This window comes from Camelina sativa, chromosome 8 (genome assembly GCF_000633955.1).
Source record: "Camelina sativa cultivar DH55 chromosome 8, Cs, whole genome shotgun sequence".
Taxonomy (NCBI): Eukaryota; Viridiplantae; Streptophyta; class Magnoliopsida; order Brassicales; family Brassicaceae; genus Camelina; species Camelina sativa.
Window position 1 is genome coordinate 22,108,397 of NC_025692.1, and position 27,303 is coordinate 22,135,699.

The 27,303-nt window shown below is 35.8% G+C and overlaps 5 protein-coding genes across 12 annotated transcripts in view; 1 reads left to right on the forward strand and 4 right to left on the reverse strand.

Moving 5' to 3' along the window:
- LOC104707899 (vacuolar protein sorting-associated protein 51 homolog) overlaps positions 1–4,215 on the reverse strand; it is a 6,169-nt gene extending 1,954 nt beyond the window's left edge. Inside the window, exons 1-17 of one of the 5 annotated variants that reach the window (XM_010424347.1) lie at positions 4,151–4,215; positions 3,862–4,075; positions 3,225–3,364; positions 3,025–3,079; positions 2,840–2,947; positions 2,604–2,702; positions 2,377–2,454; positions 2,155–2,232; positions 1,815–1,967; positions 1,486–1,586; positions 1,342–1,409; positions 1,146–1,219; positions 997–1,063; positions 735–850; positions 360–629; positions 160–276; positions 12–83 (exon numbers count right to left, since the gene is read on the reverse strand). In XM_010424347.1, coding sequence (XP_010422649.1) covers positions 12–83; positions 160–276; positions 360–629; positions 735–850; positions 997–1,063; positions 1,146–1,219; positions 1,342–1,409; positions 1,486–1,586; positions 1,815–1,967; positions 2,155–2,232; positions 2,377–2,454; positions 2,604–2,702; positions 2,840–2,947; positions 3,025–3,079; positions 3,225–3,364; positions 3,862–4,032 — 1,767 coding nt within the window. In that variant the 5' untranslated portion in view covers positions 4,033–4,075; positions 4,151–4,215. Of the gene's footprint in view, positions 1–11; positions 84–159; positions 277–359; positions 630–734; positions 851–996; positions 1,064–1,145; positions 1,220–1,341; positions 1,410–1,485; positions 1,587–1,814; positions 1,968–2,154; positions 2,233–2,376; positions 2,455–2,603; positions 2,703–2,839; positions 2,948–3,024; positions 3,080–3,224; positions 3,365–3,861; positions 4,076–4,145 lie in introns of all 5 variants that reach the window. The other 4 variants (XM_010424348.2, XM_010424350.2, XM_010424349.2 and 1 more) reach the window with 4 other exon arrangements.
- Positions 4,785–10,223, reverse strand: LOC104707901 (histone-lysine N-methyltransferase EZA1). 3 transcript variants are annotated; one of them, XM_010424354.2, is made up of 17 exons: positions 10,080–10,223; positions 9,678–9,794; positions 9,308–9,576; positions 8,930–9,088; positions 8,577–8,661; positions 8,331–8,474; positions 8,193–8,240; positions 8,048–8,119; positions 7,158–7,756; positions 6,929–7,076; positions 6,386–6,606; positions 6,182–6,313; positions 5,998–6,085; positions 5,866–5,913; positions 5,648–5,776; positions 5,492–5,569; positions 4,785–5,126 (listed from the first exon to the last, which is right to left on the reverse strand). In XM_010424354.2, the coding sequence occupies exons 1-17, from the start codon at positions 10,113–10,115 to the stop codon at positions 4,935–4,937; spliced, it is 2,565 nt and encodes an 854-aa protein (XP_010422656.1). In that variant the 5' UTR covers positions 10,116–10,223; the 3' UTR covers positions 4,785–4,934. The 3 variants fall into 3 exon arrangements, with proteins under 3 accessions (XP_010422656.1, XP_019084204.1, XP_010422654.1); XM_019228659.1 differs by having other exon boundaries at positions 9,678–9,791; positions 10,077–10,223; XM_010424352.2 differs by having other exon boundaries at positions 10,077–10,223.
- On the reverse strand, positions 16,099–21,387 carry LOC104707903 (proline-rich receptor-like protein kinase PERK15). Its single transcript, XM_010424355.2, has 8 exons — positions 20,998–21,387; positions 20,097–20,513; positions 19,579–19,950; positions 19,139–19,351; positions 18,388–18,759; positions 18,014–18,257; positions 16,765–16,912; positions 16,099–16,677 (listed from the first exon to the last, which is right to left on the reverse strand). Exons 1-8 carry the CDS (start codon positions 21,026–21,028, stop codon positions 16,297–16,299), a joined length of 2,178 nt encoding a protein of 725 aa, XP_010422657.1. The 5' UTR covers positions 21,029–21,387; the 3' UTR covers positions 16,099–16,296.
- On the reverse strand, positions 22,671–24,772 carry LOC104707904 (beta-carotene isomerase D27, chloroplastic-like). 2 transcript variants are annotated; one of them, XM_010424356.2, is made up of 8 exons: positions 24,595–24,772; positions 24,402–24,494; positions 24,197–24,301; positions 23,978–24,077; positions 23,653–23,744; positions 23,473–23,553; positions 23,232–23,300; positions 22,671–22,931 (listed from the first exon to the last, which is right to left on the reverse strand). In XM_010424356.2, exons 1-8 carry the CDS (start codon positions 24,730–24,732, stop codon positions 22,815–22,817), a joined length of 795 nt encoding a protein of 264 aa, XP_010422658.1. In that variant the 5' UTR covers positions 24,733–24,772; the 3' UTR covers positions 22,671–22,814. The 2 variants fall into 2 exon arrangements, with proteins under 2 accessions (XP_010422658.1, XP_010422660.1); XM_010424358.2 differs by having other exon boundaries at positions 22,848–22,931; positions 23,206–23,300.
- On the forward strand, positions 24,841–26,979 carry LOC104707905 (pentatricopeptide repeat-containing protein At4g01990, mitochondrial). Its single transcript, XM_010424359.2, has 2 exons — positions 24,841–25,198; positions 25,274–26,979. The coding sequence occupies exons 1-2, from the start codon at positions 24,926–24,928 to the stop codon at positions 26,504–26,506; spliced, it is 1,506 nt and encodes a 501-aa protein (XP_010422661.1). The 5' UTR covers positions 24,841–24,925; the 3' UTR covers positions 26,507–26,979.

Consider the following 27,303-nt stretch of genomic DNA (forward strand, 5'->3'; position numbering starts at 1 on the left):
AACCGCGATACCTTAACCCAGTTTGGTGTCTTGAACCTTTTCCTCAATAAAACTGATATCTTCTGTGTTCTTGTGTCTATGTACTGAAATATGAAATGATTTTAGTTAGTTGAAGTTAAGTTTCTGTGACGACCACAAGTTTTGGAGTTTAATTCATACATGCTGGAGAAGCTTCTCGCTGGCTGCATGGAAGACCCGGCATAGTTCTCCAGGAATAAAAGCAGGTCCATTCTCAAAGGCTTGGGAATTTCCACCAGAGAAGGAAGCAGCTATTTCCTGAATTAGCATATAAAGTTTCTCAATTCCGCTACCAATGTGGTTCAAACTTTAATTATCAAACCAGTTGTACGACTTGTTACCTCAGAAACTCTCGGGATGACCTTTTGTTCGACGAAGACAGAGAGCTGCGCCAATACAAGGATGAGACCAGCATGGATTTTGTCACTCGATTTTCCCTCTACCAAACCTCCTTCAATATCCTTTGATGAGCTAGTTTTTCCAGAAAGTACTAGAAATTGAGCTTCAAGTGACCTGAAGAAGTCTTGAAATCCATTCTGAATCCAGCCAATGATTAAGTCCTTCATCTTGACAAATATTCCAATGTTTTCATCAAGAAGCTGACGGAAGTCCTGAAATGATTAAAACAAATATAAGCGTTTGGGCATGGAATTTGTACAGAGGAAATGACGACCAAATTGAAACATCATAATAAATGATAGAAGAAGGAAATATACCTGGAATATATCCGTGGTGCCTTGTATCCCTGCCTTTTTACTAGCTTCTAGGACAACCTTCAAGACTTCCTCCTCTACTGCTTCCCTTTGGTTGATATCGAATTTCAAGATGGTATCTGCCATGTATAGACATTAATCTACTCTTCAGATTACTTAAAGGCCATGTCACAGAACTTATTATGAATTATTCAACCTACACTCATCCTCTCCCTTTTCCCATACTAAGAAATTGCGCATCAATAGAAATTAGGAAACAGCAAACCTGATATATCCTGTTGAAGATGAGAAAACGTCCTTGCAACGAATTTCTTAACAGTGACCTGGGCAGCCTGAAATGACGAGCACTAGTAATCATATACAGTTCTACACATCATAGCAAAACCTAGAGCCAATAAATTAATTGAGGTCAACCTCTGCAGATAAATCAGAGAGTTCAGCCTCAGGTAGAACCTCGTCCATAAGTACCACATCTTCCCATATGATTCCTATGTCCAACATAATTCAGATGAGGTATACAGTTATTAGACTGATTTAATCAAAACTTTCAAAGGGAATGGAAAGCAACATAAATAGGAGACAATGGTACAAGGAAAACCACTGTACTCACGAAAAATTCGAAGAAAATCTGCTGCAGAAACCCGCTTTCTTATATATAGCTCCATGTTCTCAAAGTGCCTACATATGTGTCAGAAATAACGCAGGTTAGACACAATAAGAGTCTCTGTTTATGGATTAATGAAAAGTGCATTACATTGCAGTTAAGGCTCTCGCGAGTTTAAAAAGTCTTTCTTCTGAGTCGGGGAATATTTCACGATAAGCACGCATAGCCTCAGAAAATCCACGCACAGCATCCTATGAGAAAAAGTGGGCAAACATTTGAATATCGAAAGTGCACAAAAAAGTCCGATAGAAAAAAGGAAGTAAAAGAAAAGAATTCTTAATATGATAGCTATTGAGAACATTCACTGAAATGCAGCTACTGATATTCAAAGTGCTTAGTAATACATTCAGGTTTACTGTGTTTCAACTAGCAATCATCAGAAGCACAAAACAAAAGGAAGCGACATAGTCCATGTTTACCTCATGAATTTTAGCAGGAAGTTGCTCATTGCTTTCCGCATCATTAGATGAATCATTGTGCTCCGCAAGTAAACTTGCTTCCTCAGGCTTAATTTGAAGACCATCAAGAGATTGTTCCAGCTTTTCCAACAGTTTGTCCTTTAAGCTATCAACCTGCAGGATATCCAAAGTTATGTCACAACAACCAGTGATCCGTGTAAGAAATAAAGAAAACACTCCACTTATATATATAAAAGAATACAAACATTAGGAACGACTAAATAGCTCCAACCTTCACCCAGATTACAGATGATTAACAAATTAAACATCACAAATAATTGAGCTAAGAGAAAGTACTAACGGGGACATCCAGCTGCTTAAGAAGCACTGCAGCTTCAGCTCTCGCCTGTATGGATTCTGAATCTGAAAATAGCTTTGTCTGTCAAACAAGAAAAATTAAGTTTCTCACATCAAGAATTTCAAAGAAATACAAATACATATTCATAAAGACCAGTTATTTGTTTATATGGTTGATAAACAAAAAGGTATTAGTGTAGGCTGCTACTAGGACCAAAAGCTACACCTGCAAGTTCTTTATGATGATTTCTATAGCTTCTTCCGAAGCTCGTCTGCAGTCTTGGAATGATGTATCACCATATACCTGAACAGAAGGAGAAATTATTGTTATTAAAGAGAAATTACTATCGCTAAAGATAAGTATATAACTATATATATATACTCTGGAAAAAATTGCCCCAATAACACTGAAAGGGAACTATAAGGGAAATTAATATTAGGACAGATATAAACCTTGAGAATTGGCATTGCACCAATATAGAACCTGACAGCATCGCCATAGGTTTCTGACTTGATACATTTTTGCAGTCTTGCAGGTAAATCATAGATGAACTGCTCTTTTACAAAAATAAGTTTTGAGTAAATTCACAATAGCAAGCAGCATACCACTGGTTTAATAATTAGGTGACAACATGTCAACTAACATAACACAGTATATAAAATGAGCCAGCAGCAAGGATTCTACATACCTGAACTTTACGAAGAAGATTACGTGTCCGGTGCAGTTTCTCTATATGTTCTCTTTTTTCGAAAAGAGAAGTATTGACCCCATCACTCCTTGATTGCACTGACATTATCTGCAGGAGTCACTATTTAGAAGTTCATACAATATTTAAAAGCTAAAACTAAATGTTATTCTAAATATTCAAAACACCTTCTGAAGAAGCTGGTCCATGTTGCCTTCCATCCCAAAAATATTACTCTTCATCCTACCAGGTAAAGAAGCAACTTTTTTGAATTTAGGATTTACATACTCATGAGCGGTGTGATCAAATCATCCAAAAAAAAGTGTTGAAATGCTTAAGAGAATCACACACTTAACACCTGAAACGATCCACGACCCATTACAAGTACCTTTTGATGGTATCTGTAGCACTGATAAACTTGTTGTAATTTTCATAGACTAGCATTTGCAAGTCTGTGTCAAGATTTTTAATCTCCGCAGCCATTTGAACATGTCTTTGCAGAAGCACCTCCAGATTCGACTTTTTAATCTGCAAAAGCCAATAAAACCCCAAATCGTGGCATATTTCTCAATCACTCACTGTCGCCATGCTTAACAGAAACCTCATAAATCCAACTGAGTGAGGAACTATAAACCTCATAGATCTAAGTAAAACTAAATTTGGCAGAATTCTCATACGATTCTAGCATATAAATAAACAAAACCAGCCAGGAGAAATTCATGACCAACCACCACATTGATCCATATCTGCACACCCAATCAAAATTCAAGAGTCCTCTACATACAGCTTGCACTGTTAAGGGCACAATTCAAAGCTACCAACTATTTTCAGGCTCCAGAAGATACTAGTAGGATCTGAACCTAACTTTGGAACTAACTCCTCACACAACAAGATCAAGGAACCGTATCTAACTTAAGTGAATCGAAATACTCAATAATTGGATAACAATTTACAAGCTATTGACGCTTGTGTGGTGGATTCACGAATAATCTAATAAAAAGGGGGGAAAAAAAACGAAGACCAACCATGAGATCCATGTACTGATCAGCATCGAATGAAGTGCTGTTGATGTTATCGAAAGAGGCGCTGATCGATGAACCACTCGTCGAGATTGAAGGATCCGGAGCGTAAAAGCTCGACAATAGATCTCTCATTCTCTTCGCCTTTTCGTCCATCGGAGCTGCCTCCGTAGCCATTGGTTCCTTCCTTCCTGCTTCTTTTCGAAGACGACGAAAATTCCTGTTACCGGAAGCAAAATTGAAAATGCAAGAAGATGGTTGATCCGACTAAATCAAGTGTAGGTGGTCACCTCACCAGCGATGCGATGTGAGAAACTTGGAACGGAGCCGTATCCGACTCGAACTATGCCTACGTTGGTCCAAGGTGTGTTTTTAAAATCCGCCCCTCGGAACTAATAAAACCGGAAACCGGTTTAGCGGTCCGGATTACTTAATAAGATTACTGGTTTACTTACTCTGGTGTGTTCGATTTAAGTCTTTAACTTGAGTCAGTTTTATTCGTTTAAGTAATTAAACCATCCACATATAGAAATATAGAATGGGATGTTAAGGAAATAATTAGAGATCGAAAGATACATTTCCATAATTGATATGAGTGCTTTGAAGAAGCTCCGGTCTGTAGATACCACAGTCCGGTTAAAAGATTAGAGACAACCAAACCACTCGTTAGGAAACTTGAATTCAGAGTGATTTGTTTAGAAATTTTGACAATCTATCCTGACAATCTATCCTGACATAGTCCAGATTAGAGCTTCCATCTCCGAGTGTAGAAGCAAAAAAACTCCAACTCAAACATTTCCTGTTCAGTGATTAGTAACTAAAAAAATAATTATCATTAATGGGCTCTGATTAACCAAAGACAACACTATTGTTTTTGATTGGCCTGTCCACCAAATAAAATTTTACTTATTGACCCAAATAATAATACATACATAAATTGTTTTATCCCCTATATCAAGATAAATTAAAAATCTCAACACTAATTAAAATATAAGTCAAAGTTCCAGCTTCAATATCATCTCTCATGATCTATACTTTTTAGTTTAAACGAGGCTCTTATTTTACATAGTCAGCATTCATCAATGAGACTGGTGCTTTCTGGCTCTTCGATGAGTAATGGCTGAATCATCTTTCTTGGATCCTTCAGGTTTGCGAGCCCAAGCTGGTGCTTGGTCTGGTCCATATCTGTAGTCATAGAAAAGCTCCTCACTTGCTTCTATCCGTTCGTTTGCAAAAATTCCCACCCTGTGATCTCCTGCCACAAACATTACCTACAACACAAAGAAAGACCCCTTAAGTTTTTCTTGTATACATAATAAAACTCTTTCCACATCAAGAATGATATATTTACAAATATTGTAGACACAACTGTCGTTTGACCATAATTTACAAAGCTAGATTTTGATCATTTGTTTTCTTTAGTGCTATTCGTGCTTAGCTTTGTATACAATGCTACTCTCGCCTCTAATTTTTAGGCCCTTTATTATTGATACTAGTCTTTTCCTACGCCTAGTAAATATTCTAACTGGAACTTCTGAATAATTTAAGTGACTAGAATCAAAAGAGAAGGTATAATTACTAAAAGATCATGTGGTTTTTCATACCAAAACTGATATGAGCAAGGAGCTTTTGGTACCTTAGCGTAGCAATTGGGTTTTGCTGAGTGATTGGCAAATTTCAACTTGTCTCCTTTGCGCTGAGCATCCAGGACATACTGCAGATATAGAAAACAAACTTATACATACGAAGTCCAAGAGGAATATATCAGATAGAAGGTAAGAGATTTAGTCACCTGATCATTCAAGTCAAAGAGGAAGGACGAATTTGCCCGGTCATATATTTTCCCACGCTTATCTGCCTCACGGTGTGATATCAATTCGCCAGTGTATTCTCCGAGATATTCATTTTTGCTGACCGAGTTCTGATGATCAGATGAGGATTAGATTACTTATAGATAAAGAGAAGATGTATGAAACAATAGTTACTGAAAAAGAGATTAACATGATTTACCTTTAGAAAAGCACCCCATCCAGCAACATCAGACTTTCCCAATAGGATCTGGTAAATATAGTACAAAAGAAATTAGATTTATTAACAATGAATGCATTTTTTGTGTACCATGATTTAATGACGACGTTATACCCTCTGTTGTTGCCTCAGAAGAAGTCTCATGTTTCCGCATTGCCCTTCTCCGCGTCTTGGTGCCTCACCAAGAGAACCATCTCCACAACTGAGAGTAAATAAGAAAGTCTTTTTAAATTACTCATCAAATAGTAGATATTCGATTTATATTTCACATCAAGAGATCTGGATTTAAACTGATTACCTAACCCAGCAATTTCTGCAAACATCTGGATCGCATTCTCTGCCAGCAGCAAAGCAGGGACACTGCCTGCTTCTGCATTGACTCTTGGCACAATGACATCCTCGGAAACGATTCTTGCAGCTTTTTGAGCACCTGAATTAAAATCAAGGGATTAGTATAAGAAGATCCTCTATTACTTCATTTGACTTGGATTTGTTTACATACCCGCAATATTTCTCGCAGCAAGTTTCATTAGTTAGACAAGGGCAATCCTTTCCACACATTGACACGCATCCACACGGCGTGTATTGTTTACAGGACTGGTTTTTGCCACCGGCTATTCTTTTCCAGACAGATGGATGACCAGCAGACTTTGTAGAGTATTTCAGCTTTCGGGTTTTGCCTTTTCTACGGAACAATCTTGTCCTTGGAGGCACCTCATCATCCTGTCAAGTAAAGTATAAGAGAGTAGTATAAACTAAAAGATGATTCAGACAGACATGGCATGAGTGTATCGAAAAAAAACTCAAATAAGATAATCACTTGTTTAAGCCAACGAGTAGGCAACTATCCTTTTCTCTTGCCCAATGCAGTTTCAGGGAAATTAAGTATAAAGATTGGCTTTTCCAGATCAGAACTTATTCTGCCGGTTTATATCTCTAACCCTATCAGTCTGGCAATCTAACTTTCTATACACCAATACGCAAAGTGGCAGAGACTATAGAAAAACTGAAAAGAAAAAAGAACCTAGGAAAATCAAGAGCTTACATCATTCCCTGGGTCAGTCCTGCCATCATCCAACAGCAAATTTGGGGTGCCAGATCTTCGAAAACATGAAACTTCGTTTTCTCGCATGTAACTGGACACATCTAGGCATGTCTTCAAGCCAGAAAGCAGGTTTCTTGCAATAAGACAGCTGTAACAGCATGAACAACCATACTAGATGTTAATACATGTTTAGTGTTTGAAGATAATATTTTACCAAGATCCAGTTTACCTGTTTCTCCCAAAGATTTCGACTCCCTTCAAGTAAAGATCCTTCTCAATAGGCTTCCACTCTGTAGATGGTTGACTTGTCTCAGACTTTTCTCCAATGGTTATTGCTCCATTTCCACTAACATGGTCTGGCTGACAAACCGAGGAACCACCATCATGGACCAAATTGTCTGGTATAGGCTCAGCTACTTTTGCATCAGTTCCCGAGTCTCTATCTACTTTATTGGTATCAAGTGTTCCACCTTGATCACTCTTTGTGCTATCGAATGCCTGATCTAAGCTAGGGAAAGGATTGACAAATGATATATTTGTATCCGAGGCTGCGGTCTTCTGTTTCTTGTTTGATGAACTATACAGATCATTGGAGTCTTCGAGATTCGGGACCTCACGCTTTCCCCTAATTCCATGGCCATGGGCTACACCAGAGGATGAATCTAAATTCATGGTATCAATATCTCTCTTTTCAACTTGCAGATTGACACCACCAGTAGCATCATGAAGGTCATCAGAAGAGACAGCCTTGCTGCCTTCCTTTTCTGAAGCTTTCTCTTCGGTGTTAGATACAAAATTACTGCTTGCTCCTGGTACTTCTCTGACCGCCTGCAGATAAAACCATTAACATAAAAATGATGATTATCCAAGCGCCTGAACAAACAGAAACTCATACATTAATAAGACTATGCACTCGTACAACTATGATGAAAGATTACTCCTCTAGCAAACATTTACATACTAAACCTCAAACCTAGTACAGAATACTAATCACATCAATTCTGATCTCACTGCTCAAATAAAGTTTATTGAGAAAACACACTAAAATGAAAACTGTTTTTCCTTAACTACGAATATACTCGTCTCTGTGAGTATTTAAAGAGACATAGAGAGATATACCTGGATGTAACAATTTTTGCTGCAGGGGATCCTATCACCTTCATAATCAGACCAATAAGGCTGTTTTTCACTCTGTCAACCATAGTCCTCTGTTATGTTGAAACATTAGCAATACTAATCAAAATAAAGACTGATTCAAGCTTACAGCACTAATCAAAGGCTGAGAACATCCATGCAGACGACAGTCAAACACCTGTTAGAATAACAAAAGAATGATAAACATGATTAACAACAAATACTTCGTAACACATGATCTCTGTCACAAAAGAAAAATTCCAAGTACCAGGCAACGGCGGCAGAAAAGATTATCAAAAGAATCTAGAGCAGCACCAAGGCCCTTTTCTAGAGATATTCCCAGCTTGAATCCGGAATTAGAAAAGCCCTTAACATTCTCCACATTCTTCAACTTGAGCTCATCGTATCTTTCCTGCAGCAGACAAGAAAGTCAAACACCATTAGTGAAGAAGAATAAAAAGACCAGAAAAAGAACATCAATTAAACCACAAGAACAAGATGACTAAAACTACACCAGAATGTCTGAAGCATCTACGCTGAGGAACTGACAAAGAGCATCCTGCACTTTCTCACCCATGCCATACTCCTGCCCAATCGACCTGCCAATTCAACTCAAGGTATTAAGAAATTTATATATAGTGAGATAAATTTCAAACATACTGCTAAAGAAAATTCTTTAAAGAATGAAATTTGATATAACTACGACAGATTTCATCTTTCTTTAGCATGAACAAATGCGATTCATTGATTAATAAATTCCACCCAAGTACTTCTTTGCTCAAATATTAAGATAAGTATACTAGTATCACAATTTTTCCCCAGTAAAGAATGTGACAGTCCATGATTCCCATTCTCTGCAAAACTAACCATATAACGGAGTCTTCACCCTCGGAATATTCGCGTTTTTCCTCCTCAGGTTCTGGTTCTTCCTCACTATCGCTGCATATTAGTGTCTCACCACCATGGTGCTCATAGTAGATTTGTCGTCGACCAACCACAGACTGATCTTCAGCCATTCTTTGATTTCTGCATTCTTATGTTACATTTTTCAGAGAGAAAAAAGAAGAATCACATAATACGGAAACTGAATTTAAAGACCTAGTTTATTGTTCTGCTGAATTTGTCAATCCAATGAGGAGATCATTGTGAAACTACTATACTCAGAAAAACAAACAAACAACCACAATTGCATTCAAAACAATGTGATGATAGCTATAGACGAGAATGGGAAAGAAAAGTGCATGCCTGTCCAAAAAAATCCAGGTAGTGTATGGGGGTATCCTCTCAGCAATCGGAAGCTTAACACTTGCAGAGATAATATCCTTAGTAGGAACATAGTCTCTATCTCCCACCCCATGAGAAAAACCATTCAACTTGCAGAGTGGAATCTCCATCCTGGAAGAAAACAAATTGATATCTCCATTGTCCCCTGCTGAGGTAGCCCGGTTCAACGCAGCGGACGAAAGAGGAGTGACATTGACATCCACTTTCTTTCTATTAGCCTCAAATTTCTCCTACATTTCCATGAGTATAATCAAAACAATAAATGAATTCATAAATTGGAAAAAAAAAAAAAAATCAGAAAGAACATCATGTATATAGAAAGGTCACTTACTTTAATAGACCTAGCTCTCTCTCCTTGAATTTTCCTTTTAAGCTCACTCAATCTGTTCTCCAAACCCTCGAGACTAACACCATCATCATCATCGTCATCGTCATCTACATGTGACTTCTATTTAGAAGCCCAAAAAAAGTTTAAACATTCAAAACGAAATCAACAAGGGAAGAAAAACAAACACTAGATTAGGTCCATCATCAACTCAAACAGTAAACAAAAGTGGAGAGAAGCGATCATAATTTGACAAAATCAAGCGGATATACACACGAACAATTCAATCAGATGAAGAAAAAAAAAACGCGAGTGAGTGATCATGCGAATACGAGCTAAATCAGATATAATTCCAAACAAAGTAAGTATGGGAAAAAAAAAGGAGATTCAAAAGGTAAATCTGACTACGATTCGTTCGGAGGAGTCGCTATCTTCCTTCACCATTGATGCGTCCTCGAGCTTTCCGCTAATCTCTCCCTCTCTCTCTCTCTCTCTCTTAAGAAGGACGAACGAACGAACGAACGGAGTGTGGAACTGGGAAGGGGGTTACAATTACAATACAAGGGAAGCCACGCGTGTTTATGAATAGTGCTTATACGTGTGCATATTAATTATTATATTTCCTTTTAAAACCAAAAAAAAAAAATAGTTATATCTTGACTGATGATTTTAGAAACTTTGCTTAAGGGACAATTAATCTATATTCGTGATAATGTTTGTATCTTAAAGGGTAACATCTAGCTTAGTAGTATCATCCGCGAAAAGGAGGTGAGATACTTGAGGGGTTTGGCACGAGAAAGTTGCAGCCCTTGGATCCTTCTATGTCATTCCGCGTGCTTAATCCCAGAAAACGAGCGTTTCTGAGCGTTTTTCTCTGACACCAAAAAAAAAGTAAACGTTTCTAATTTTATGCATAAAATAAAATATATATATATAATAGATCTTCTTGTCTAATATACCTTCTCTACATATGATTTATATAATAAGGGTAACGAACTAATGAGATACATCAACCAGCTCAAAGTTTTACATTCGAGATCATAATTTAGATAGTTTTTTTTTTTTTTTGAAAGAGGTATTCATATCTGACGATTGTGGTAAACACTTAATTAATTAATTAAATAAGAAACATATATATACAAAATTTCATATATGATAGATTTAAACAATTACTTTAAAATCTACTGGTATTCAAAACAGTTTGTGGATTTAGTGGGGGTAAACAATTACTTCAAAATCTACTGGTATTCAAAACAGTTTGTGGATTTAAATTTTAATTACTTTTAGGGATTATGGAGGATTTGAGAAGATTTGTTTAGTTAAAAATATTGAAATCCAAATCTCATGGTTTTAGGTTGGATTTAAAAGAATTTTACAATAAATCATATCAACTTCCCTAAAATCATCAAAATCATTTAAAATCTCATGAAAATTCAAATCACTTGAAATATTAGATTGAATACACCCTAATGGTTTTTATGGATTTTAGAAAATTTGAGAGGATTTATTTAGTTAAAAATACATAAATCCAAATTTATGTGGTATTTGAAAGAATTTTACAATACATCATATCAACTTCCCTAAAAACATTAAAATTTCAAATTTCTCAAATCCCATAAAATCCTTCAAAAAATCATTTCATACCACCCCTAAGTGATTTTAATGATTTTAGGGAAGTTGATATGATTTATGGTAAAATTCTTTCAAATCACACATAAAACCATGAAATTTGGATTTCTATATTTTTAACTATACAAATCATCTCAAATCCTCAAGAATCCCTATAACTTAGAGAGGGTATTGAACTTGAATTTAAAGGATTTGGTATGATTTCAATATTTTAGAGTTTTGAAAGGTTTGAGTGAGTTTTTAATAGGTTTGATTATTTTTTAGAGTTTTATATTTTTTTAGAAAACATAGAACTATGATTCTGTGAGATTTTATTATTAAAACTTTGAGAGATTTTAGAATATTTTACAAAAAAAAAAATGTGACTCCAAAGCTCAATTCATCCTCGACCCCTTCATGGACAACTGTTCCATTACAAAAAATTGAGTTAAAAGAGTAATGATTAATGAAATGAGTAAACATGTGTAGGTTTGTTTTTGTGAATCGTAATATTTGAGTACGTAAGTTGCGTAATACCATGTGTGTAGAAAGCAGAGAGATGAACAAAAACAAACCTTTGCAGGCCTTTCATTTGCCGCCACAGGGATGTGAAGCAGGCCTATGCAGTAGCAGTATCTATCTAATATAATAAAGTAGGCTTACATCCTCTAAGCAAATTTTATCTATCTGCCAAGTAGCATCTCTGAATCTTTTGGTTTCTCTTATGTTTAAGCTAATTATTATTAGGCTATAAATGGTTAACGGGCCACCAAAATATCTCGACTTTCCAAAGCAAAACCGACGGAACCTCACAGTTCTGTCTTCTCTTCTTTCTCGCCTCTCTCTCTTCCCCACCCTCCCCTCTTATCTATTCAATTACCGCTGGAAACCCTAATTAATTTCACCTCCATTTCCATGGTATTTTGTTGACCAACAACAGAAATCTTAAATCAATATTTCATTTGTAAAAAGATTACGTTAACATTGTTAAAAATCATAACAATGATACGTGGGAAATTGGAAAATCGTGATAGTTCATGTATTTTTTTATCACCTATAAAATAGTTTAAGTATTTTTCTAGCAACGAAAAAAGTTCGTGTTTTTTCTGGCAAACATTAAATAAGTCATGTATTTTGTTGGCATTTTTCTTTTTTTCTGTTTCATATTTCTAATTTAAAAATATGAGAAACACACTCTTATATTTTTGATTATTATCATCTAATTTTAAAATAAAGTTATTTTCATTTTTTTTTGTGACATGTGACATATTGTCATGTAATTTTCTTTTAAATTTATTTTGTGATCTCTTTTTAATATTTTCTTACCTAATTATTTTATATATTTTATATTATATAATACTTTCTAATTTCAGTTATTCTCTCCTAAATGGTCCATTTGGTGTTTATTTTCTTAAACATATAATATTTATTTTTAATTAAACCTAAAATACAACATATTTAATTATATACATTAATTCATACTTTAAATATACACTTTAATACTAAATTGTAACAGAAATTACATAATTGTGAATTGACTATTTGTTTTCTCAATTCACTTTCAGTTAATTATCCTAGCAATTATAATTATAACTCCTCTAATTTAATTTTTGAGAAATGTAATTTCCATCACTTATCCTATAAATAATCATTCTCATCCTCCTCCATCATATCTCAAATCCTAAATATTTTTTTTTTTGTTTTTTTGTTTTTGTTTTAAATGTTCTTGCATTGGTTGAAAACTCAATGAAGATTATATTTTTATATTAAATAATATTTTCTAATTTTACTCTCTCCTTACTGGTCTATTTGGTAGTTATTTTCTTAAACATATAATATTTATTTTTAATTAAACCTAAAATACAACATATTTAACCATATACATTAATTCATACTTTAAATATACACTTTAGTACTAAATTATAACTGAAATTACATAAATTGTGAATTGACTATTTGTTTTCTCCATTCACTTCAGTTAAATACCCTAGCAATTATAATTATGACTCATCTAATTTAATTTTTGAAAAATGTAACTTTCATCACTTCTTATCATATAAATAATCATTCTCACATCCTCCTCCATCATATCTCAAATCCTAAATATTTTCTTTGTTTCTTTGTTTTTAATGTTCTTGCATTGGTTTAAAACTCAATGAAGATAATAAGAGTTTAATAATATGTTTTACATTGTTCTCCATTTTATTTCTTCTTACTTTTATGTACTTCTTTCTTTACTTTAGATGTTAGATTATTTCTTACATATTCATATATATTTATTTGATTCTTAAAAATATGTAATGTTCTAGCTTCTAAGGAAAGAAAATTTTGTAATATAATTATGAAATATCAAATCAAATTTTCTTATCTCTCTCTTACCTCTAACAAAATTGTAATACATTTTTTAAGAATACTCATCATTATATTTAGTTTCTGATTAAACATATAATTACATAAACATCATTAAGCTATATTTATTTAATTCAAATATGTACTTAAAAGGATTTCTCTATACAAAAAACAATATAATATCCTATTTTCTATCTAGCTTTTACTACAAAGATGAAACAATTATAACTAAATCTAGCAATATAAATTAAAAAACTAATATGAAACACTAAGTATATTCGCCCAACACACAGTTAATCACCATGAGGAAGATGATTTAGCAAGTACTACTGAAGGAAGTTGTGGGAACTTGGAGTATAAGATATAATTTAACATATTTAAAGTATGGAGGACAAAGGTAATAACAAACAAAACATTTCACGCTTGCCACGTTTTTATAAATCATTATAAACCCAAGTAATTTACAACAAAAGTTGAAAGAGAGATCGAGAGACAATTGTAATGTATTTGAATATTATAGTTAATTTTCATTTTATCATTTTCTTTAACCTCAAATCCTCATAAAAACTAATGAAAATTATTATCAAAATTAAATAATAAAAAAACAAAGGAAATTAAAAGATATGTATGTGTGATTATATTTAAATTAGTTATAGATTAAAATGTAAATTTCCTAAAGACATTTAGATTTAGATTTGTTTGCTTTATGATTATTAAATAAAATTAAATTAATTAATATAATTTCTTATATATATAAGAATTCGCGCATGCGCGGGATATAACCTAGTTAGCAATGTAAGAGCGTCCAAGATTAGTAATTTTTTCCATCTGTTTCAAGGGACATAAGGCTACCGATTTCTATTTGAGCTGCGGTTTGATACACAAACCGTTTGGCATTGACCCTAGTTTTCAGAAGTGGGTCTTGTGTGTTCCAGCCCTGCCTTCTTGACTGTAAAACAAAATTATGAAAACAACCTTTATGAGAGCATGCCAAATGTTGAGACCAAAACGATGGTTTGGTTGTAACGGCCTGACGAATACAACAAAAAAAAAGCATTACCTTGAGAAACGTAGACATTGACTCTAGCAATGGATCTAACCTAAAGGTGTTATCTAGAAACATTGGTTACAAATTTGAAAGCAATCTCTTGCTTCTCCAAACTCGCAATGGATTCATTCTCAAAAGAAGCCACTTCTGTAAAAGCACACCTTTCGAACCCTCACTATATCTGAAACTCAACTCATCAGCAGCAAACTGATGGAGCAGTAATGTAATCAATTTATCCCCATCATATTGCTGAATAGAGGGAAAATGCTGAGAAACAACAACCAAAAAACCAAGAAAGACATACTTGAGCTGGAGTTTGTGTCGTGGATGGCTATCATAAGTAATTCCTAACATAGTTTTCTTACCCCAATGTTGAAAGAGACTTGTTGATGTTGGTTGCTTCTTTAAGGCATTCACCTTCAGCTTCTGAACTCTAAATACCAATTACGGAAGATTCAAATTAAGAGGGAGAAGCTAGCTTACCAAACAGAGATGGTGGTGGTTTGATTCACAGGAAGAGACGAATGTAGCTTCAGGTTCGTCGGAAAAGAGACTGAGATAAAAGTTGCTCACTCAAGAAGGATGGTTAGATTACCAACAAATAGGTATTTGCGGTTGAAATCAGCGTCAGAGACTTCACCGGTGGAGAAGGTAGCTGGTGATCGGCGGGGGCTTTTGGCTAGAGCTGTTGTCAGAATTTATTGAGGAGCTGTCACCGGTGGAGAATGTAGCTTCAGGTTTGTCGGAATTGATTAAGTCATGGCATATTTTTTTATGAAATCCTTCAAAATTCCATCGGTAGGGATCTGATTTTGGTAGTCATATTTTTCAACTAAAAAGGTAAAAAAAAATCTCTTAAAATAATTTGAAATCATTATTCTAGTAAAGTTATTATATTTTGAATAAAGCTAGATTTGATGTGAGTTTTATAAATGGTTGATTGAATAACAAGATATTGTGAAATATTTTAAATGATTTTACATAAATATCAAGTTGAATAACATAGGATTTCATAAGATTTTTTTTGTTAAATCATCAATTGAATAACAAGTGATTTTAAAAATACTTTAAAATCTTCTAAAACATAAGTTCAATACCCCTCTTATTAAAATCCAAATCCACAAACTATTTTGAATAATAGTAGATTTTAAAGTACATTTTTAAATCATCAGTTCAGTAAAAATAGATTTTAATGGACTTTTAAAAATTCATGATTAAATAATATATTAACATATAATTTATAAATTTTACACAAATCACTTAAAATGTCAAGTTGAAATGAGTATTGTAACAGTAACGAACTAAATGATACACCAACCAGCTCCAAGTTTTACATTGTCATTCCACCCATTCGAGATCATAATTTAGATTAGTTTTTTTTTAATCGGCAAAGTATTCATATGTGATGATTTGTGGTAAACATTTAATTAATTAACCAAATAAGAAACATATATTTACAAAATTTCATCCTCCAAGAAAGGAGAACCCGAAATCCAAAGAGCTATATGATCATGTCCCAAACTCAAAAGCTTCTCTGCTCGAAATTTTCTCACCTTAAGTGGGAGACAAAAAAAGAAAAAAAAAAAGAAAAAAAGAAAAAAAAGAAGACCATAGGTTCTATCATCGGCCTTCGTGAAGATCTTCTGAGAAAACAGTTGTTCGTGTAATATTTTCATGATCAAATGCGCTTAGACCAGAATAAGGACCAGAAGAGAACATTGACGACGTTACTTCTGACTCGAACGTAGCTGATGATTGTCTCCGGTTAGGGCGAGCTTTATTTGAAGTGTTTAAAACCGGGTCTTGATATTCAACAACTCGTTGAACCATTTTAAGTGACTGAACCACTTCACCCATCGTTGGTCTCTGGCTAGCTTCAGGTGCAACACAAGCCGCTGCGATTGTGCAGACTCTTATGAAATCTTCTTTTGGGTATTTTCCTTCCAGTCTTGAATCGACTAGTTCTTCTAACCGGTCTTTGTCCCTTAGAATTGGCCTTGTCTGCATCCACAATCACATTTTTACACTCAAGACTTGGCCAATGAAAATACAAAAACCTGGAAAGGATTTGGAGGAGTTTTTTTTTACCCAAGTGACGAGGTTTTCTTGGCCTGAAGGTTGAGACATATCCACAGGTTTTCTACCAGTTAACAACTCAAGAAGAACCACGCCGTAACTATAAACATCACTCTTGACGACTAGGTGTCCCGTCATTGCATATTCAGGCGCTACGTACCTGAAAACAGATTTTAGATTCAATAGGCAGAACTTAATGGTGTTTATGAAAAATTTCGAGAGGGATGAGCAACTCACCCAAATGTGCCCATAACACGGGTAGACAAGTGATTACCCTTGCCTTCAGGAGCTTGTTTGGCTAGGCCAAAATCTGCGACTTTGGCGTTGAAGTTGTTCTCAAGGAGTATATTAGAGGCTTTGAAATCTCTGTGTATAACCGATGGTTGTGAGTCTTCATGCAGGTAAGCAAGTCCTCTTGCAGCATCAAGTGCAATCTTCATTCTGGTGTCCCAATCAAGAGGACAGTTCAGCCCGAGAGGCCCTGAAGCATAAAAACCAACTTAAATAAATCACTCTTGTAGATAAATTTCTGCAGCAGTGAGTATACAATAACTTCTTTTGGTAATGTCAGATCTTAAAGTAGCAAGAGAAACGAAGAGTATAATTATTACCATGGAGCCAAGCCTCGAGGCTGCCATTTGGAACAAGCTCATAACAAAGTAGGTGCTGAGAAGAATCTCGACTGCTATAGTAACCCACAAGTTTCACCAGATTACGATGATGAAGACGGCTTAGCATATCAATCTCCACCTGAAATTCTTTATCGCCCTGTGGCCCTCCACTTGTTAGCTTCTTAATTGCTACAGCAGTACCATCGGCTAAGATGCCTCTGTAAACCTTGCCAAACCCACCTTCCCCTAGAATGCTAGCAGATTCAAAATTGCTAGTTGCTTCCTTGAGTTCTTCATATGACAGAAACCGTGTACTTGCTGGGTGAGGAAGAGATCCCCCTACTGAACTAGCGTCCATGTTCCTTGGTTTTACTGAAAGAAGGAAGATGCAATTAAGTTTTTACTAAAAAACAAGAATCAAATTGCCAGGATTTAGGAAAGTAACATAAATCACACTGGTAACATCGACATGAATCATTCATCATCTATGTATCCCTATGCTTCCTNCCGTAACTATAAACATCACTCTTGACGACTAGGTGTCCCGTCATTGCATATTCAGGCGCTACGTACCTGAAAACAGATTTTAGATTCAATAGGCAGAACTTAATGGTGTTTATGAAAAATTTCGAGAGGGATGAGCAACTCACCCAAATGTGCCCATAACACGGGTAGACAAGTGATTACCCTTGCCTTCAGGAGCTTGTTTGGCTAGGCCAAAATCTGCGACTTTGGCGTTGAAGTTGTTCTCAAGGAGTATATTAGAGGCTTTGAAATCTCTGTGTATAACCGATGGTTGTGAGTCTTCATGCAGGTAAGCAAGTCCTCTTGCAGCATCAAGTGCAATCTTCATTCTGGTGTCCCAATCAAGAGGACAGTTCAGCCCGAGAGGCCCTGAAGCATAAAAACCAACTTAAATAAATCACTCTTGTAGATAAATTTCTGCAGCAGTGAGTATACAATAACTTCTTTTGGTAATGTCAGATCTTAAAGTAGCAAGAGAAACGAAGAGTATAATTATTACCATGGAGCCAAGCCTCGAGGCTGCCATTTGGAACAAGCTCATAACAAAGTAGGTGCTGAGAAGAATCTCGACTGCTATAGTAACCCACAAGTTTCACCAGATTACGATGATGAAGACGGCTTAGCATATCAATCTCCACCTGAAATTCTTTATCGCCCTGTGGCCCTCCACTTGTTAGCTTCTTAATTGCTACAGCAGTACCATCGGCTAAGATGCCTCTGTAAACCTTGCCAAACCCACCTTCCCCTAGAATGCTAGCAGATTCAAAATTGCTAGTTGCTTCCTTGAGTTCTTCATATGACAGAAACCGTGTACTTGCTGGGTGAGGAAGAGATCCCCCTACTGAACTAGCGTCCATGTTCCTTGGTTTTACTGAAAGAAGGAAGATGCAATTAAGTTTTTACTAAAAAACAAGAATCAAATTGCCAGGATTTAGGAAAGTAACATAAATCACACTGGTAACATCGACATGAATCATTCATCATCTATGTATCCCTATGCTTCCTGATCCTTTTGTTTGATTTTCTACGGTCTATTGGCCTTTACATAAGGCAAAATGAGAGATCTAGAGTTGAAAAATAACGACACAACTTTAGACCCAACGGAAAAGTTGATATTTTCCCCCACATCTATGCTAACTTTCCAATGTGCTGTTCACATGCTGTGTATCTTCTGATATGATTCATGTATTTCGAACTGAGATCACCCTAACATAAAAGGTTTAATCCTTGTTATGAGAAGAGGTACATACCATCTTCTTTGTGAGGATCAGGAGCTTTATCTTCTCGGAGTGCGCAGGAGCAAATAACAAGCACAGAGATTATAGCAAGTATAAGCACACCAGAGGCTATAGCAAAGATAAGAATAAGATTTGGATGCCTCTTTTTCCCTGGAGATCTTACTGACGTAGACGCTGAGGATCCTTGTGATGGTGCTTTATGAGGTGAAGAAGCCACTGACGGTGCTGCAAACATATTAAGGCTTATATTAATGAAAATGTAAGGAAACACGGTTATATACTCGCAAAAGCATCGAACTGGGAGATGCTACTGTTAACAAAGTAAACTCTATCAGTCTACTTTCTTTCGGCTATGATATACTTGAGTGTGACCACAGATGTAAACTCAAATGTGCAGAACTGATGTGCCGATTGTATTCTTGCCCTGATACAATTGGAGAAAAGTAGTTTACCTTGAGAAAGTGCAGGGGCCTCAAACCAAGTAAGGTTTAGAAGTTTGTAATCTCCCACCAAAGTAGGGCTAAACTGAATTTTGTGGCTGATAAGCGAAGCGTTTATTGCTGATGCCTCACTTGCTGAAAAACTAATTCCAGAATGAGGGGTGATATCCATTGATATGTTCATCCTTGATAAGCTTAGCACATAAAAGTTGATCAGCTCGATTTGGTGAGGTAGGAGACCAAGCTGGGTAGCAAATTCGTTCATGAACATGTTCCAACTAGGAGTTTCAGAAACATTCAAGAGAAGGATGTCCAGCTTTATAGGATACACGCAATGGCAACCAATACTTCTTCGTTTAAGCACCATATCTGGTTTGCAACAATCTGGAAGATAAACAAATACACACAATGAATTTTGAACTACTATGCTATTCAAACGACAATTTAAAATGACTAAAGAGAGAAGAGAACGTATGTTATCCATTAAAGGGCTAATGTTTATTTAATTATGAATCTGGATAACGTCTTACTTGAAATGGAGGGGGACAAAGGTGGCTGAGTTAAGGCATCAGGAAGTGCATTATTACTAGATTGTCCCGGGGAAATATCCACCAAGCCGGCTCTGGGAGACTGAGCATTCTTTTTCACGGACGGTTTGGAGAAATGTGAGCTGGTAGGGGGGTGAACAGAGGCGACCAAACGACTATAGGGGGGAGGATACTGAGGTGTTTCTGCTTGTTGTGGTGCGAAATACTTTCTGTGAAACCGCGGAAATTGAGCTGGTAGGGGAAGATCAGGGGTAGCATGTGAAGTTGAAGGAGATAAAGTTGGTGAAACCGGCAGTCCTTCATAAAGAGCAGCAGCGAACTGAACACTGACGAGAGAAACCACACAATATACAAAAACCACCGATTTCAACGCCATTATTAGGATATCTCTTTGCGAACCTGAGATAGACATATCATTAGAAACAGTAAGATATAAGGTAAAACAAGAAATCTCCTAAAGCTAATCCATGTGATGGGTAAAAAAATTCAACTACTTGGGAGTAAAACAAGAGCTGTCTTTAAGCAACCTAATGAATCCCCACTACAAACCTATAGTCATGAAAAGATGCAAGGGCATGGTCCAAAATCAAACCTACTTTGCCTTTTTTAGCCTGGATAATCTAACGTATGGGTCCAGAGCTAAAGATCATGTACCATATTTAGAAACTATAAACATAATCAGTTTCAAACCTACATTTCTAAATTCCATATCGTGATTTGATTTCCATTTTTTCACTAACCAAAAATCAGAGTGACCTAACAAATAAAGAAAACAAAGTAACTAGGTCCCATAGACTAACTTTTGTCCCTCTTCGATTTCATTATTTCATAATCTTCGAGATCACTACACTTGGAAAAGAGAGTAGACGAAGAGTAAATTTACCAGAAGAGCTCGCGAGTGAGAAAATCTCCATCACCGACACTTTCCGTTGGCTTGAAAACCCTCAGATCTATAAATAAAAACTCGCCGCTAGAACAGAAACTCACAACGGATGAAGAAACCGAAACGCAAAAGACCTTAAACCCGGAAAAAAAAAACCTCTTCAGGGGGTTTTCAACGGTGGATCGGAGAAGGGAGATATATTTACACAAATAAACGGAGCTCCGGAAACCCTAGATTGAGAATCCGCCATCGTCACCATCGATTTCAGCTCCCAGGAAAACTTTTCCGTTGGCGGAGATTTCTTCGTCTTCACTCCGCTTTTAGTACTGTAGAAGAAGAAGAAGAAGCTCCTCCTTCTCTCTCTCTCTCTTTTCTTTTTAATTTTTTTTCTTATTAATAAAAACAAAGTTTTAATTCTTTATTCCAATATGTTTATTTTTTTGAATATTTTTTTTATTTTTGTAGATCGTTTCGGTTTTTGAATGCTCGACAAAAAGAAGAGAAGCGTGCGGCGTACTTGATTGAGCGTATATGTCCACGCAGGCTAAAATACGCCGTTAACGGGAAACGAACATTAACGGTAGCCAGAAAAATATTATAAAAAAAACGTCACGGTGTCACTGTCACTGTCAATTAAATATTTTTCACAAGCGGACTTCTCTGTTAATTTTTTTCAAAGTTACTGAATATATATACTTATATACACATACTAGGTTTTTGGTACACCGCGGTATATAAGTTTACCGGTTTAAAAATTTAGGTTTACTTGTTTAAATTGTTAAATTCAGAATATAACATGAGGTATGTCGTAGTACTGTTTATTTATTTTACATAATCGTAATTTAATAAACTTAATTAGATATACCTAATATTCAAACGTCGATGATGTTAACTAGAACTGATGATTTACTAATAATTAATAAAATAATTTTTAATATATATTAATACCCAAACTCATCTCGCTAGATATCCAAATACTATTTTTCTTCTTTGCTTAAGTACAACATGCACTTTTTTCAAAATCCAAATAACGAAAATGCAAAAAAATATAGTACCAAAAATCTTGCTAATCAAGTATACATTATCTTCAAAATATCTTAATTTTAGAATTGTTTACATATGATTCAGAAATAAGTTATGAAATATGATAATTCTTTTTGTTTTTCCTTTTTTTTGCAGATAAAATGAACAAATATGTATTGACGTAAAGATTAATTTGGGATTTGCACATATATTCTTATTGTTAGCATTAAATATTGTAATGAATTAAGGAGATATTTTAGGAAATATTTAGGAATTTTACAAAACAAATATTTAATGAGATATTGTAGTTAGTCCTTGATTGATTAAGGAGATATTTTAGAAATTTTGTTCTGCACAAAATTTTGGTTTTAAATTTCATTTTATAAGTTAAAATTAAAAAATATTTATTATCAATGGCATATCTGTAAATAAGTGTGAACTTCATGATTTATTTCAAAAAATCATGATAATGTCTCAAAAAATGTATATATAGATAATATAGATAATAACTTAATATGTTGGGTTACTTCAATTCTCAATGTAGTGATCCATAGACTTTAAAGATTTATCATCCATCGTGATCTTCGCAGTCCCATAGAAGATCATTATTAAACGAACTTGAACAATACCTTATAAATAGTTTTGCATAGTAGAAGAGATATTATCTTGTCAAAATTATACAAAACTGACTGTTAAGTAAAGAAATTTATGTTTTCTTTCGTAATCACTAGAATCGAATCTAGAATGTTGATATACACAAGTTGCACAAGTATGGACATAAAAAAACCGACGATTTACGCCATAGTACACTCCCTGGACTTTAATTTCCGGCGGCGGGCGATTGAGCATGTCTCAAAACATGGTTCATTAACATTGCCATCATCCTCAGGTGGAGCTACTCCAAATTTAAACTGTTATGATTCAAACATGGAAAGACAAAAGAAAAACTCAGTGAGTATTCAAACATGGGGTTAATAACTGCACAAAGAAGATGCTAATAAAAATAAGAGCATTCGAAGAACTCAACATGTTTATTTTGATTAAAACCAATTGACAGTAAATGAAGTAAATCCATGATCTTGTATATTTAACCAAATCCTGGATTCTTTTCCAGTGGCAGATAAGATTACTCACAATTTAAGAGTTGATATGTCAATTGTTAGAGAAGGGGCAAGTAAGATGTACCTGGCTTAGACCAAAAAAAGATGTACCTGGCAACTATAATCTTTGAAGTTTGGTTCCATCACCAAAGGAACTCCCATGTAGTCTTTAAAGAATGTCTGAAAAATATTCCAAATTCCACAATTTCAGGGATCAATCAAAGAACATTACCTAAAGCTTGTAAGCTTTACCATTCTACCATGACTTAAGTCTTCAAATTAATGTCTTGTTTAGAACAGACACCAACTCAGTACAGTTATAAATTGGTTTAGTTGAATTGCAGAAGAATACCTGAGTTGGTAGTTTGCATGTGTTAATGCATACTCCTACACACTTGCTTTCTTCTAGATACTGACATTTCTCGACGAAAACCTACTTATATCCCAACTCCTCTTCGTTATCAAAAAGATAGTAAAACAACTGACAAAACGAATCATATGAAACAGATGCAAGGTTCAGTATGATCATTACCCCGCTATCCCAAGACTCTCCATTAGGAAGATCGATGACATTTACTTTAGACGGTCCCATTAACCATTGACAGGTAAGTACAGTAACTCTCGCTTGACAATGGGGAAATCAAACAGAAGAAAGAAGAAAAACCGATTAGCTCGCTGGATTCAAATAAGCCAAAGCATCCTATAGTCAGGAAGATAATAGGAAACCAAATCCGGGAAAAAAAACTCAAGCTTCTTTGTGCCTTCCTAATCTATCTATGATTCAAAATGTAGTTGTTACCCAAATATTTTGATAATTTTGAACTGACAAAGAGGATTGAAGATTCAACAGAACTCACCAACCATCAAAGCAGCTAATTTCCCTTGTGCTATAGGAGCAATGAGAAGCTTGTAGAGCTCTAAAATGAGTGGAGGAAACAACGATTTCAGTATTCGCACCTGTTTAACAGAAGTTATGCATTCGAATATTCGATCAAAGCTTTCCACATGCACCAAAAACTCAGAACTTTAGCCTACACACATTATCTATAAAAATAGTTTCTGGATGAGAAATATACCGCAGCATCACTAGTCTCCGACCTAGTTCGACCTTTCAACAAGAGAAGCTTCACCAACTCAATAAGTCCAACGTAGCCGGGTTTCTCTGAATCCGACCCGACTTCCTATTATTACACATACTTGAACATGAAGAAATAACATTAGACTAATGTCAAAACACTCAAAACTCATGAAGAAACCAAACAGATCCAATTTACAACTCACCTGGACCAATTTGTTCCGAAACGATTGCATGAAGAAATCGTCGAAAGGTCCTGGCTTGTACTCCAATTTCGAAGCTCCTTCATCTGATTTAACCTGAGAATCATCAAAATTGAAAATCACACATCTATAATATGTGCGTCTGTGTTACAAAATTTGGTCCAAGTGAGTTGAAAATTTGCAAAATTGGAATCACCTCTGAGGGCTCAGAGATACAGCAGCAACGAACACGCCGCGTGAAATTGGGACTTCGTAGGATTAACTGTGTAGAAGATGAATTGGGGAAGACGATAGTCCTCGTCGGAGGAAGAGGAAGTTGGAGAAAGATAGCCATTTCTATCTAACCTTGCAAGTTTTTCTTCAAGAATGGCCCAAATAACAACAATAAACTACACGCCGTTTATAGTAGTAGTACGAAAACGACAGGAAGTCTTTTGTTTCTATGTTACCAAAACCCTAGCAAAATCTTGGATTCGACTGATAGTGAGATTTTTTGTCAATTCACTGAGAAAATTCAAAATCCGATTATGAATTCCGTTTCACGCTTCGCGAGGAGGTTCTGTGCAACGCTCGCTGCTGTTCCGGCGGAGATTAGCGTCGAGGCTTCTGCTTCTGTTCCGACGAAGGCGAAAAAGCATCCTTCGATATACAAGAAACTCTCAAGCCTCGGCACGAGGGGAGGCAAAATGGAGGAAACCCTAAATCAATTCGTCATGGAAGGTGTACCTGTCAAAAAACATGAGCTTATTCGCTACGCAAAGGATCTTCGCAAGTTTCGTCAACCTCAACGCGCCCTCGAGGTTTGTCGTCTCTTTGGAATTGATTTGAACATCCCAATAGAAAGGACTCTGATTTATATCGTTTTTATGTGTTAGATCTTTGAGTGGATGGAAAGAAAAGAAATTGCGTTTTCTAGTAGCGATCACGCAATTCGTTTGGATCTCATTGCAAAGACTAAAGGCTTAGAGGCGGCTGAAAACTACTTTAACAGTTTAGACGATTCTTCCAAGAATCAGTCGACTTACGGATCCTTATTGAACTGCTACTGTGTGGAAAGGGAGGAAGAGAAAGCAAAGGCTCATTTTGAGAATATGGTTGATCTCAATCATGTGAGTAATTCTTTGCCGTTTAATAACTTGATGGCCATGTATTTGCGGCTAGATCAACCCGAGAAGGTACCTGAAGTGGTTGTTGCGATGAAACAGAGGAACATCACACCTTGTGACATCACTTACTCCATGTGGATACAGAGCTGTGGAAGTTTAAAGGATTTGGATGGAGTAGAGAAGGTTCTTGAAGAAATGAAAGCAGAAGGTGAAGAGACTTCTTCCTCGTGGGATACGTTTGCTAATCTTGCAGCAATCTACGTTAAAGTTGGTCTCTATGATAAAGCTGAAGAGGCCCTGAAATCTCTGGAGAGCAAGATGAATCCTCACTTGCGTGATTCATTTCATTTCCTCATTAGCTTGTATGCTGGAGTTTCAAATGCGAAAGAGGTTTATCGTGTCTGGGATTTGTTAAAGAAAAGACACCCTAATGTCAACAATACAAGCTATCTTATAATTCTCCAAGCACTGAGTAAACTCAATGACGTTGATGGAGTCAAGAGAATCTTTACTGAGTGGGAATCAACTTGCTGGACTTACGATATGCGGATGGCAAATGTTGCTATTAGCAGCTACTTAAAGCAGAACATGTACGAAGATGCTGAGGCTGTGTTCAATGGCGCCATGAAAAAATGTAAAGGTCAATTCTCAAAGGCTAGGCAGCTTTTGATGATGCACCTGTTGAAGAACGATCAGGCAGATTTGGCTCTGAAGCATTTTGAAGCGGCGGTTTTGGATCAAGACAAGAACTGGATTTGGAGCTCAGAGCTGATCCGTTTGTTCTTTCTTCACTTTGAGGAAGCCAAAGATGTTGATGGAGCAGAAGAATTCTGCAAAACCTTGACGAAATGGAGTCCCCTCGATTCTGAAACTTACACTCTTCTTATGAAGACGTATTTATCTGCAGGGGAAGCTTGTCCGGATATGAGAAAGAGGTTGGAGGAACAAGGGATTCAAGTAGACGAAGAGCAAGAATGTTTGCTTAGCAAGATTTGCACTTGATTCATCCTACAGCTTGACTCTGTCTAGACTCTAGTGATAAGTTAATGTTCTGTAAAACTACGCATTTGAAGCATTTTGTTCAGACTCACTGTTCACGTTATAATTTGCCTTCTATATGCGTTTATAAAACATGTGCGTACATACAGATACATTAAAAGAAAAATAAATAGCAGATATCAAGGAGGATCTATGCGATGCTCGCTATCCTGATGACGGCAAATAAAGCAGCGATTGGTATACGATAATCTCTTCATTATGGGAGAAACAATGGTGATGACGATGTTAGTCTCCTCGACCTCATACACCACCAGTCGAGGTTAGTCTCTTCATTCCTTTTCCTGCTTCAGCCCTTGCCTCACTGAACCAGTGAATTTATCATTTCTGGCGTGGATTAAATGCGGAATCTTAATTCGATGGATGAAGGTTCATGTCAATTAGTCGTTTCTTCCAATTTGGTTTGTGGCTTTCTTAGAAGGAAATTGGTAATGGTTTGAGAGGACAACTACTATGTTGAACTCAAGGAAGAGAAGGCAAATGCCCTTTTTGTGGACATGTCTTATCTTAAGTATTAGGATCAAATGTGTTTGTGTTTTTTCTTTTTAGATATATGATGATTACATGAACATATATGAGAATAGAGTTTCAGGAGGACTTGTAATAGAATTTAGTAATGTTGTTGATTTACACTGCAAATGATTCTGACAAATATTACTGACCAAAGTAGGCAAATGCCCTTTTTGTGGACATGTCTTATCTTAAGTATTAGGATCAAATGTGTTTGTGTTTTTTTCCTTTTA